The sequence below is a fragment of the Lissotriton vulgaris genome, chromosome 1_1 (assembly GCF_964263255.1).
Source record: "Lissotriton vulgaris chromosome 1_1, aLisVul1.2, whole genome shotgun sequence".
NCBI classification, from domain to species: Eukaryota; Metazoa; Chordata; class Amphibia; order Caudata; family Salamandridae; genus Lissotriton; species Lissotriton vulgaris.
Genome location: NC_141685.1, coordinates 690,058,923 through 690,072,823, shown reverse-complemented (window position 1 = coordinate 690,072,823; position 13,901 = coordinate 690,058,923). Strand labels below are relative to the sequence as shown.

At 41.9% G+C, this 13,901-nt stretch overlaps 1 protein-coding gene across 1 annotated transcript in view; it reads right to left on the bottom strand.

The window, feature by feature from the left end:
- Window positions 1-13,901, bottom strand: part of DPYD (dihydropyrimidine dehydrogenase) — a 3,292,815-nt gene that overhangs the window by 1,611,285 nt on the left and 1,667,629 nt on the right. The window contains exon 9 of the mRNA XM_086954704.1: window positions 5,687-5,794. Within this exon, the coding sequence (XP_086810830.1) occupies window positions 5,687-5,794 (108 nt within the window). The remainder of the gene's footprint in view (window positions 1-5,686; window positions 5,795-13,901) is intronic.

Genomic DNA, 13,901 nt, shown 5'->3' with positions numbered 1-13,901 from the left:
GGTTCAGTCATTTTATTAGGATAAGCCTGTCTGCTCTTTGCCATAGCTATAAAGTGGTTTAACTCTGGTTTAGATTATTGAAGCCTTTGACTTGACCTAACAGGGTACTGACGTTACTACTTATAGTGGACACTAATCCATCCCAACTAATAAACCACTTTCCCACACACATGCAATAAAAAGAAAAATAAAAAAAATCTAGCTTTAGAGGCTACTTCGTTTACTTCCTCGCTGAATGGCATGTCAGCTAGAATACACCTTTTTTTTACATAAAGAGGGGTGGAATGCAATATTTTCTTCCCACAAGTAGTTTGAGAACTGACAATAATATCCTTAAAAAGCAAAATCAGCTCAAAATAGTTCCTCCATTCATGACCTTTGCCATCAGCTCATCCAAAAGAGACTTTAATTTTTGATGTAGAGCCAGTATTCTAAAGAAGATGGATTGGTTTTCGCCCAAGTAAATGGTATCAGTCAGTTCCCGGGGCAAAAAAAAACCTAGATTTTTGGTGGAAATAGTTATTAAATTTCACAAACAAACAGAAATTAGGTTAATAACTCTCTCAGAAATATGTTGGGGCATTTGAAATAAATAACAAAAGACATAGGGAATTCAGAAACTTCTTTCATCTGCATTCACAAAGGTCCAGGTGAGAATAACCGAAGCTTGTGTCTGACAAGTGAAGGAGGAAACAAATAAACACACATTATTCACAACGAAATAGTAAATTTGCACCCGTACGAGTTCTCATATGAACAGGTACATATTTAGGGCCAGATGTAGGTAAATCCGATTTACCGACTTTTAAATACCGAGTCATACCGATTCGGTATTTAAAAGTCGGTAAATAGGAAGGAGGCAGATGTAGGTAAAAAATTACCGAATCTGTCAGAGTCGGTATTTACAGATTCTGTAAATACCGATTCTGCATTTCCCATTGATTCCTATGGGCCTTGAAGCCCATAGGAATCAATGTGAAATACAGATTCGGTAACTTTACAGAATCGGTAAAATATAGGCCCCCTACATCTGGAAACCCAAATACCGGTCGGTAACGGCCGAATTCGGCAGTTACCGACCGGTATTGGGCTACCTACATCTGGCCCTTAGTGCTTTTTACAACTGACAAACATTGCAAATAGTACACCCGGAAAGCTGCATTAGTGACCAGGTTGCAGGCATGCTACTGAAAATACCATTTATAGGAAATTTTCACGGTATGACCCTGAATTGGAATTGTATGCATAGTACAACTCCACTTTGCGACAAGCACCCCTGCTCTGTTGTTGCACACTTTTGTTTTTTCCTCTGCTACAATTTTTCTCTCCTGTGGCGAATCTCCTTGCTGTACAACCTCACTCTTTTTGGGGGTCTTGCTATGTTCTTCCAACGTGAAATCACATTTGGTCCAGGTTTTCGGAGAAACAAATCTCTGACCATTTCTTAACTGGGTACTCTGTGAGAGAGGAGTTTGTGAATTCCCACAAATGCACGTTCATAAGCTTTAACAAACTCACAAGGCAAATCACACCTTGATCTGCCACCCCTCACCCATTCATACAGTTTACAACAACTCTATTGTAAGCAGTTGCATTTACTGCTGAAAGTGACTGTGACACGGGCATGTCAGTTATTCAATATCAGAGGTGTTGAAAGGGCACGTGTTTAGATGGCTCAAAACAACCACTTTGCTCACAAATATGACGAGACAAAGTAAAAGAAGAAAAAAAAAATAATCAAGAACAAAGAGATTAATTCTGTTCCCTGTTCTACAAAAGGGGATCATATGGACTCAAGGAACCTAATTTCCAAGGGCTTAATCAAAAAATATCTGCAAATGTAAGCTTTTTTCAGACGTTCTTGTGAAATAGAAATACAAAAATGAAATTGTGGGCCTCGTGTAAAAAAGTTCTTAGCAGTCATAAAGCTTGTTATTCTCAAAAACGCAGGGTTTCTGGCCTCAAAATATCTTTTTTGAGAGCATCAAAGTCCTTTAATGAGTTCGAAAAGTCTTTTTGACTTATAAAAAGGCTTTTTGTGCTCCATTACAAAAAGGCTAACAGGAGGGGGCATCAAAGACTTATTCCACTCCATTTGGGAGTTGCAGCAGAATACATCAATGGTTTTTGACAGCAATTGCGATAGCACACCAATGATGAGCTACTTGATCCCCTTATTGGGGTGGTTACTGATTCACAAAAGGGAACCTTTGGGAATTGTATCGACAGCCTTGAGAGGATTGGAAAGTGGTCTATCCATGAGCAATGTTTCCAAGGAGGATATTTTTGTAGATTAGCTGCAGATAACACTTATTGGAGTCACGCTGTATTTAAAAAATACATTTTCCCGTTTTGGTAATGCAAATGTAGGGAGTGAGCTCGGCATTTGCAGCCAATCACAGCTGGATGCAAATTGTGACTGATTTAATTAAAAATTCATTAGGCAGTTCGTTTTGAAACTTCTTGTAAGTGGGCAAATTGCATTCCCATCGGAAAACAGTCAGTGACCAAAGTGCACATCCGTGATTCTGCAAATGGGAATAGTGCATCAGGCCATCCTGTTTGTGAAGTACGTCTGGCCTGTGGATTGGTTTATTGGCAAGATATGAATATCAAGAGGATGGACTCGGGCTTACAAGGTCCAGCATACAGGCCCCAATCACCTATGCAAAAACAAAGGAGTAGGTGTGCCTATGGGGTGGAAGAGGGAGAAGAGAAAAGTGAAGAGGGAAATGTTATCAACCAGGCGCTGGGAAAAGAGGGTGTACTAGAACTGGAATAGAAAAAATAAGGAGCAAGGGCCCTCACACACCTGAGGGGTGTCATGCTTAATCATAGGGAAGCTCCTCATTGGGCCGGCGCTGCAAAGCCCAGCTGGCCCCACGAGGGGGCTCATTGTAGAAGTTCTCTTCTGGTTGCCGTCGTGAAGCTAAGGGTGTTATGAGAGCGCTTATGTGTAGTTCTACTCTCTACATTACATTTCCATACTACCCATATGGTAAAATCTAATAACATTCTTCAACTATTTACCATTATGGACAAATATTTCACAACCCACTTGCAAAACTATTAATATTTGATATGGGCTAACACATACAGTTCATTAAAAGAAACGGGTTGCTAAAAACAAGAAAAAAGTACTGAGCATGTTTGAATAAAAAAAATACTTAATGTGTTCTGGTGTCTTAAACATGCTAAAATATATCAACACATGGACAGCACTAGTAATTGGCATGAGTTGTACCAAAGTAGAAAAACTACGGGGCATATTATCAAGGAACGGCATTAAAATTATCGCCGCTTTAGCGGCAGAAAACTGCCGCTAAAATGGCGATTATCTGCTTGATAATATGCCGTAGAGAATTCCAATAGAGGCCCATGTTAACACCAGAACATGGGCTTCTATTGGAATTCTCAAGGGCATATTATCAAGCCCATTTTCGCTGCTTTAGCAGCAGTTTCCTGCCGCTAAAGCGGCGATAATTTTAATGCCGTTCCTTGATAATATGCCCCTACGTTTTATCCAACTCATATAAGGAAAATGTGTTAAGATAAAGGCGAATTAAAACAAAGGACAGCTCTGACACTAAAGTAATCAAATAACGTGGGCCAAACTAGAGTTATGTATCAGTGTTTCCACCATTGTATCATTGGAATCTCTGCAGATGATCATTTCTTCTACTGTGTAATTTACTAAAACAGGTTAATCTGGAAGTAACAGTATAAGTTACAAAGTATCCCTGCGCATCTCACTCGAGTGGCCTGGTAATTTCGAAACCAGCGCAAATTAGAGTTTTGACCCGATCTGAAAATACGTGTGAGGAATTTACCACACATCTACAATTTTTACTTTGCAACAAAATCTGGATAAATTGTGACTAGGGCATTAAGAACCAGAATCTGCCTTAATTGGGTGTGCAAGCTCAAAACATAGGCAGTGCCTTACTTTGAGGAGGAAAACTAAGAACAGAGGGAAGGAATATTGGTACCTAGTATATACTAGATGAGAGGTATTACTGCACCAAATAGTCAGCCATTCAAAATTATGATCTTAATTTTGTAAATTGTCTGACATTCTTTACTAGTAAAAATAATGGGGTGGATTCACGAAAAAGAGGACCTGGAGTTGCGTCCAAGTGCAAAGCACAGTTGCTACTCAATTGTATTCACCAATATTTCTATTAGTACTCTGGAACAGCTGTGCAGACCCTCGTTGATGTGTACTATTAGGAAAGTCAAGTGTGTCCACCTGCTGAGAACTATGGGGCAGATGTACAACCGTTTTTTGCAGTCGTAAACGGGAATTTGGCTGAAAGGGTCAGTCTTCAGTTTGGCAACACCTACAATTGTCCAACTGTGTTGGTGATGCCAAATGTCAACGAACATCTTGGAATACCGACTTCTCACCTCAAGTGAGATTCACAACTGCAGATTTCTACGCACTCACGACCGAGATAAACACACCCATAAAGTCATTTACACCTGCCAGGAATCCATTAATGGGTTAAAGGATTCCTAGCAGGTGTAAAATAGGTAAACTCAGTTGTAAAGGTACATTTAAAAAAAAGATTTTTAGTTTTATATAGCGCAAACTAGATCCGAGTCATCGGTATCAGAGCGCTTTACATGAGCACCAGTTTTGTTACATGCGGACACATTATTTATTTAGGCATGGGGAAATTAGGGGCCATATGTATCATAGTTCCGTTTTGCTATTTCTAAATAGCGATTTTTAAGGAATCGCTATTTAGAAATCGCAAAACGGTATGTATGTAAAAAATTGCATTTTTTTTGCGATTCCTTAATCTTCCTTATTTCCGAATTCGCAAGTTGCGAATTCGCAAATAAGGAATAATTTCCCATTCATTCCTATGGGCCAGGAGGCCCATAGGAATGATTGTGAAATGCATTTCATTTTGCGATTCGCAATTTGCTAATCGCAAAATGAGATTAATTTCGAGGGCGCAGGGGTGTCTCAAGGACACCCTGCTGCACCCCTGAAATCAGCATGTGTGTGCATATGGCGCACATACATGCCCTATGGGCATGTATGTGCGTCACATGCCACATTAAAAAATGACAATTTGTGCATTTTTACAAGAAATCGCAAATTACCACTAATTGAAAGTTGGTGGTAAATTGCGATTTTTTAAGCTTAATTCGCTATAGAAAAATGCTTCATACATAGCATTTAAGGAATTGCAAAATTGCGATTCCTTAAATGCTATAGCAAAATAAGGAATCGCAAATGTATGCGATTCCTTATGATGCAATTTTTTAATACATATCAAAAAATGCAAAACAGCCTTTTGCGATTCGCAAAGGCCGGAATTTGCCAAATTCCGGCCTTTGCAAATCTAAAAAGGCTTGATACATATGGCCGTAAGTGATTTGCCCAGAATCACAGGATGTTGAGCGTCATTTCTGAGACTCGACCCGGTTCTCCAGCTTAGAGGTCGACCGCTCAAGCCAAGCCGTAAGGCTACTTCCAATCCAATTTAATCTGTCCTAATGTTTTCATCAGACTCGGTAAAGTGATACCTGGAAGTAATCCATGGTGATTGTCTGCAAACCAGTATTCTGTGTGGTTCAATATTTGTTAACGCTTATACACAGAACAAAATCAAAGTTTATTTACAAACAGTGAACATTCTGATCGAAAAACGCATGTTTTTCTTACCCATACCTTGTTTGCTTGCCTTTGCTACAAGAGGTAAAAAGTCTTTGGATGTGTAAAATCCTTGGTTCATTGACATCCCCTCGAATACCTTATCTATTTTCGGTTCTGGTAACCCTGGAAAAGAATGTTTCAACATATTGTTAATATAAGGAAATCATCTACATACTAGACGAATGAGCAATAGCAAGAAAAGTGATGAAGCACATCCGTGCTATTTACAAAAATACCGAAACAGAAGATGCCTTTATGTACAACAGCTCTTGAAAGCACTATGCAGCTTGTCACCCATGTGTCCCATGGGGATATCGTTCCACAACAGACAATATAGTAACAAAATAACATGTCAAATGGTATGGTCATTCTGTGCAATGCCACATCTCGATATGAAATAGAATGCAGACTAATAGTAGAAAGTCTACTTTTTTCATACAGCATGGATTCATTGATTGAAAATAAAATTGTAAAAATTGGAGAGGCAAACAGAATATAGAAGTAAACTTAAAAGAAACGCCAAAAAGGAAACATTCATTAATGCTCAACTTTCCCTGAAATAACTGTGATTACAATTGTAAGCAAGTTATAGTAATTTAGCTCAGCATGCAAGAAACATGGTTGCAAGCATAAAAATACATGGAATTGCTATAAAAAAGTGGGGTTTGAGAAGAGTCCTTGGAATGTTTTCCCACACATTATGCCTTTTAAGGAGACTTTCTTTATAGGGTTTCACATTTTCAGTCTAATGTTATGGTTAGATTGGTAATATGGATGTTAAAGTTTATAAATGTTATCTAAAATGACAACATCATTGACAATTTTTAAGGTCCTGGAGGTAACATCTCTTCATACAGTACACTGAACACCAAATAACCCTGAAGAGGATTGGGGCAGGATCGGATGAAGTATTTACTGCACTCAATAAATTCTGATACTCCATCCGTTTGTGTAAGTTTACTTTTTTTGGTATTCAGAAAACTGCAATTTTATAGGAATTTTATAACTGCGGAGCGTCCACATTCAGGGTGGGGAATTCTGCACATAAAAATAGGACAGACTTTAATGTGAATCAGGTTCTATATGCGGGCTTTGCAATATATTGACCGTTTTCCCCAGGTATATTGCAGCAGGCCGGATTTTAAAATTTCACTCACGAAAATTGCACCCGGTACAGTCTACAGATTATTACAGTATCTCAGGCTACTGAAAATTAGTAAATGCACCATTTATATCCCACAATCGTTGTGTAAATTTCTCAATTCCATGTACTTTTCAGGTTTGTGGTATTCAGACTGCGGTTGTGGGGTTAGGAATTTCCCACAACCATTTTTATGATGAGAAGTTTTGCTAGGATATGTTTTTGTCATGAAGTTTGCGGCAAACTCTTTTTTCTGTTAGAGAAATATCCCACCAAATCGAGAATTCCTAGAGTTTTTGCAATTGATTTTTTTTCCAGTTTTTGTCTCTCCATTTTTTTTAAACTTCGAAGTTTTCAAGATAAGTCAACGTTTAACAAAAGAATTACAAAGTGGACATCAGCAAAGTTAGTGCACGTTTCCCACTGTAGTTACATCCTACAAAAAGAGTATGTTATAAAAATAAAGTATCATAATTAAACAAGGTGTTAACAGCAAGTATACATTTTGCTTACTTAAATTTTGATTATGTGAGGAGAAGGAGCCTAAGCCACAAACTGCAGACAAATGACACATTTCCATCATTGTTCACATGTTGAAACTGTACACACATTTCCCAAATCACTCTCTTGGTAGTTGACAACTTATTAAGCCTTTATTGCATTGCTTATGATGATGTAATTGATTTAAAATTCTTTAACACATACAGAAAGACCATCATGCAGTCACAGCGTCATGTATAGATTGATGGGGAAAGAATCAAAATCCACTTGTTACGCCTCATTTTAACCCCTTGAACGCTCAGGACGAGCTCAGCTCATCATGAGCCACAGTGCTCATGACGAGCTGAGCTTGTCATGACCATTGGAACGGACACACGCTGGACTAATTCGCCTGCTGTGCGAACGTTCTACACAAACGGGTGTGGTCATGACGAGCTCAGCTTGTCATGAGCACACGCCCACCGTGGCTCATGACGAGCTGAGCTCGTCATGAGCACCGGGGCGCTGTGCGCGCCTCTCCTCCCCCCAGCACAGCTGGGGAATGAGCCTCGCATGCAAGGGGTTAAAAAGCTTTACATACAATTGACAAGAGTGTCTGTATTTACTGGTTTGTAACAAATAGCACCTACCCCTTTTGGACATTTGTATTCAAGCTCTTACTATTGGTTAATCCAACTGTCCATGAAGCTAGCTCTTTATATAGTGGACCAAAATGAAGTACATTGTGTAAAGAGTCAAGGCAAACCCCAATTGGTTTACAGAGGTGCAAATGACAATTTAAACTTTCTCTTTTAGGGCGAGCAGATAGGCTAATTAGAGGATGATGCTAAGCATTATTGCAAACATAAAGGCAGTAAGTGAGACACAGTCTCAATACAGAAATCCGACACCAATTTACAAAAACAACACAGATTTTATATGAATTTACATACTAAGAATTTAGCCTCAGGTAAGCCTTTCCGAGATATTAATTTACAGGCTTCAAAAGTTCACACTTAGGTCAATTTCTGGGTTTGCAATATTATTCTATGGGGTAAAAACATATACTGCATTCAGGCACCTATCAACTACTTACGGAACACTTGTCCAGAACTTACGGTTGAGCAGCAGCAAGGTCGAGGCTATCACCAACAGGTCCCCTCTGTGCCTCAGCCACAAGCAGAACGGACCCCCATTGAGGACCTGCTATCCTGAAAAGTTTTGGGCATCGACCCCAGCGGAAATAGGACTCCCATTGAGGATCCCTCCCGTAATGGTTACCGGGATTCCGGACCCCACCCAGGACCGCGGCATTCTTAATCTTTGTCGGTGTGCCGACCGTCTTGGACTTTGTGTAATTCTCTCCCCGGCATAGTAACGGTGGAATCCAACTCGGCATTAATTTTATAGCCGATTTGCCTCTCTCAGCATTCTGATGAGCTCGCTCAGCCATTCAGACTAGGCAAAGGATCAATTGTCCTGAAGATGAACTTTAAATATGTTGTAGTTCGAAACGTCGTCGACAGCATACACAAATGTCACTAATGTATTGAGATTTTGTATGTGCATATGTGTAGTTTATGATTAGTCTGTGTATAATTTATGCCAATCTGACTACCCCTTGTTTTGCCTACAATTTATGTTGTATGTTTTTCCTTGTGGAGTGTGTTTAGTCGGGCACCGGCTGGTGTCCCACTTACATCTTTTAAGATTTTGATACAATCTACTATTTAATCAAATAAAACGGTCCGGCTGGACGCTAATATAGATCTATCTAGTCTATATTCATTGAATTAATTTTGTTTGTTTAGGGACCACTGTCTCTGTTAAAAAGTACTACCCATAGGTCCCTAGCGATTGCACCTTGGGTTCCCTTGTTTTGTAAAATATGGGAGTCTAGTCTAGGCAAACCCAATGGTGGGCTCAGCCTTTGCGGGTCTCATTACCCTATTGACACCATCACCTCCATCAGGCTCAGGCTGTGGGGTGAGGCTGCAGAGATACTTTCAGGTGTCGAGTGGCGGTGGTCGGAGGCTGACTCTTTGTCATGGTTCTGCAGAAATGGGACAAACAGGAAAGCTGGGCCACTCTCATTTTGGGTCTCACTGTCCCTGAATTTCCTCGATGTACAGGTTTGTCTTTCTCAGTGTTGGTGTCCGGTCTGGACACAACAAGATTTCGTTGGTGTAAGGGGTCCAGCACCCCAGGTATTGGTACGGTGTGTCTCCAGTCAGTCCTTGCATCCCCACACTTGGAGGGAGGACATATCTGACACATGGCAGCACTGCAACTTCATTCCTTGGCCGTCTGCACCATCAGCAGTCCGGTAAGTGGCAGGACGTTGAGCCGGACCTTGCTTTGTTGTTGCCTGTAGCTGCAGTGGGGTAGTTGCTCTACTTCAAGAGAGTTCTCTGGTGGTTTGCAAAGCACTGGCAGCCCTCCGGGTTTCTTGGAGTCTGCACAGTGGCAGGGCGCATCAGTTTCTCCATGAGGGTTTGGTGCAGCAGGCATGCTGGTAGGGTTGGCACAAAGTCAGTAGTTGCCCCTCTGTTCTCGAGCCAGCAAACTTCTTCGGCCACTCCTGGCATCAGGGGTGCCACCTAAATACTCTATTTAGGGACATTACTGGGAGTGTCAGGTAGTAGTCAATGGGCTACCTCCCTTTAGGTTGACAAAACCCTCTGTATGACCACTTCCTATGAGAAGTGGGCATAACCCTGACACAGAGGACTGAATTCCACCAAAAACAAAGATGGTAGAATTCTCCTAGTCATGCTCACATCAGGTAGCCCACCTTACGGGTGGTACTAGCCAGACGAGCTAATTTTACCACCTGTCCTGTGCTAAATGGGCCCTGGGCAGGGCGTGGCCTTTCCCCTACCTGGGAGAAGCCAGGTTTGTATATCAAAGGAAGAGGAGGCATTTGAAGCCTCCTGACTTGATATGTTGATAACTTGTCATCCTGCTTAGAGGAAATGATAACATCTCCTGCCAGAGCAGACATTGTTTCCCTCTTCAGAGAGTGGGGGCTCTCACATCGAGGGGGGCCAGAAAGGCATCTGTGGTGGTAGGCTGGACAGTACCAGTCAGACAATACCCTTGAGGTCCATAGGTTATCGGGGGGTACCTCTATGGTACACTCTAGGTGAATGTATTAGAAAATCCATCACTGGAATCAGTATGGGTTTATTAATACGAGGTGATTAATACCTAACACCATCAGTGGTGACTCTTCCGCTAAAGCGAAGGAGCATCACCCCACTGCTTTTTAGAAGTGAAATAAAGGAAAAATACAATGAAAATAACTCTAGCTTATTATCATTTTATTTGTTCCTAGTGCAGCGTCTTTGTGGTCCCTACAGGAAAAAAGTACTCAATTTTGAATTTCTAAAGAATATATGCCTAAAGTCCTATAACTAAGTAGCAAAAATCGGCTACCTAGTTATGCTTCTGGGCTTGAGTGGGCCCAAGGGTGAAGCGTAGAAAAATCTGACCTAATGCGGTCTTGATAAGACACATCTAGCGTGCCTCATGAGCTGGCAAACGAAGGGTGTTCCACGTGGTATAGTTACCACTTCAGAGCGATGCTTTAGTCCCACCTTGTGCCACTCTGAGGGCTATAGTTAGTTATAGGACTTTAGGCATATATTTTTTAAAAATTCAAAATTGAGTAGGGGACTGCTTACGAAACATGTTGACCAGGTAGCAAACAATTAGCTCTACCAACAAAACCCCTTTTTAACATTTCCAGCCAGAGAAGTTATTAAATTGTATTTTTTCTACTAGCCAGGGAATTTTTAATTTTGCATTCACATATTTAGGTCCCTACACTTCACTGATATCACTTACACTGCACCACACATAGCCTATCGTCACACCAACTAGTGCTCCCACGTTGCTCGTAGGTCGCAGCACGCCCCGCCCCATAGAGGGACAGTAAGACCCCCATGATGAAGCATGACACTAAGGGGTTCTTAGTTTGTGAGGGGTATTTTAAAAGCACATAGTGCCCTCGTTTTGTCATCTCAAGAGAGGGCCTTGTCTCACATTTAGACTACTATCACTTGATTTAAAATTATTCACCTATACACATTGATAGAATCCTGTTGTTTATATAGATCAGTAAGGAGGGTGATTCTATCATTACCTCTACACTTCCTCTACGGTTGTTTTGGAGTTCCTTTCTTATACCCATGGAAGGGATTAAACTTACTCTGGGGACCCACCTATGGGAGGGTTTGGCAAGGGAGTGGCTACACCCATTTCTTTTGTCCAGTTTTGCACCAGAGCAGGGGCTGAGTGCCCCTGCAACTGGTTTGAACTGGACTATGCACAGGGACACCAAGTGTGCCCCAGTGCAGACTTCAAAGCACTCTTGGAGTGCTCCCACCCAGCCCCAAGACATTAAAGCCTGTCTGGGAGGTGGTGACACCTCCCTGTGACAGGAAACCTTTTGTCCAGGCCTCCCCTGACGGAGTTTCGTCCAGTAGCAGGAGGCCAGACTTGTATCTGTGGCTGCAGCATCCATTTTGTGGTGCCTGGGCTCTTTTAAACTGGTACCGGGTGTACCGGTGTGCACATGTCTCTCCTTCTAGGAGGGTGGAATCATACCCTTGCCACCAGGACTGGTGAGGGGTATGATTCCAACGTGTTTTACACCAAACACAATATGTTTCCTTGCAGCCATTCCAACGTTAGCATTTACAGCGAGGTTATAATGCACTCAAGAGTATATGATCTGGCTGCATCACAGAACAACCCTGGAGAATAGATTCCGAAGGCTGCAGAGGGGCCCTGCTCATGCATGGGCACCCTCTCACACAAAATCCAGCACCCTGCCTTCAGGATTGATATGGCCTGCCATAGGGGTCACTGAGAGGTTTATATGAGTAGAGATTTAAGTTAGATATAGGTAACTTATATCTACGTAAGGGGTGCATGCACCACCTTACCCAGGCTGCAGTAGCAGTCATGTGGTATCATTATGGAAGGCTTCCCAGGGGTGGCATAATACATGCTGGAGCCCCTGGTAGGTCTCTGGGGTACCTATGCCTTTAGTACCTAGTGTACCATATACTAGGGACTCATAAGGTTACCCTAGTAACCAAACTAGAGTGTACCCAAAATGACATCAAATCAATTTAGAGAGGAAGCAGCTAGTCTAGGGTCCTGGATAGCAAGGCCTCAGCCAGACAAAAGTCGAAAAACAGTCAAACATCAGCAAAAAGTGGGGGTAAGCATAAGAAGCAGATCCTACTCTCCTACATTCAATCTACAAAAAAAATGAGTTTTACGTGCCACCAAAGCAACTCTTATATCTTTGGGGGCCTGAAAGTGTCTGAGTTGTCACACTTGTAGAAGTGAGGTGATTAGTGCTTGTGTAGGTACTGCATTGGCAGATCTGGGAGGGACAATGTGTGTTGCAAGCTGTAGTGGCCTCCTGATGAGAGCACTAGCATTTATTGCTTTACAAATTAAGCACTGCAGTGGAGGTCCCTAAGGTGATGTCTGATGTAATGTGGGCTCAGTGTGGGAGGTTGAGGACTAATGTGGCTGGTGTCTTTTGGACGGTCTGCAATCGTCGTGTGAGCTGGTGGGTAATGTTTCCCTCATGGTGTTTCCATAGTATAGTCTGGTTGTAACGAGGGCTTGGGTGATCGTTTTCCTGGTGTTGTATGGTAGCTGCTTGGAGATTTTCTTCGAAAGACACACATTTGATGGACGGAATGCAGAACAAATCAAAACATTCACCCCCAGTCAAGAGATCTAGTTAGATCCGGCATTCTTTTGCTCGCCATACCACCCCAGTTGAGACCTGGCCATATTCAAATCAGTCTTGACCCTGTGCCTCATGGGAACAGGCCAGCCCGAACTGCGAAGCCAAGTCCTCCCCGGACCAGAAACAAGCATCCTAGGACTGGTTTTGGGGTTTCACCCTTCTTCAGCCAGGATAGCTTTATTCCAGTGGCACAGTGCGCCCGGCAGCCATGTCAGGGGATACCCGGCGCACTTAGGGCAAGAAAGCAAAAGACACATAATTGACACACAATTGAAACCGGTCCTAGGACGCTTGTTTCCGGATGGCATGGTGAGCAAAAGAATGATGGATTTAACCCAGATCTCTTTACTGGGGTGAATGTTTTGATTTGTTCTGCATTCCTTCCATCAATTGTGTGTCTTTTGCTGAAGATTTTCTTCAGCATCCTTAGTGTGTTGAAGCAAGCAGAGGCCACTGTGTTTACCTGGCAAAGCCCCTTTTTCAAAGGAACCCATTTAATCCTTGGTTGATTACTTTAACCTGCAGAAGTGATCAGCACGCTGGGGGCTGCTCGTAAAACAAATGTATTCCTCTCAATAGCAGCCTCTGCTTTCCTGTCATCCAGTAAATAAAATACCCGCTTCTAATTTTTTTTTTTAATGGGTTTGTGTAACATTCCTATTCTTAACATGCAAAGCTATTAAACAATGCAAAATGTTAATTTTATTTACTCACAGTACGAAGCGCACATTTTTACTGAGCTAACGAAGAAAACCACCCTTTTATTCCAAAATGTTTGCACTTTGAGTGAATTCTGAGATACATGTGCACACTGCAAAGGGAGAAGTTGG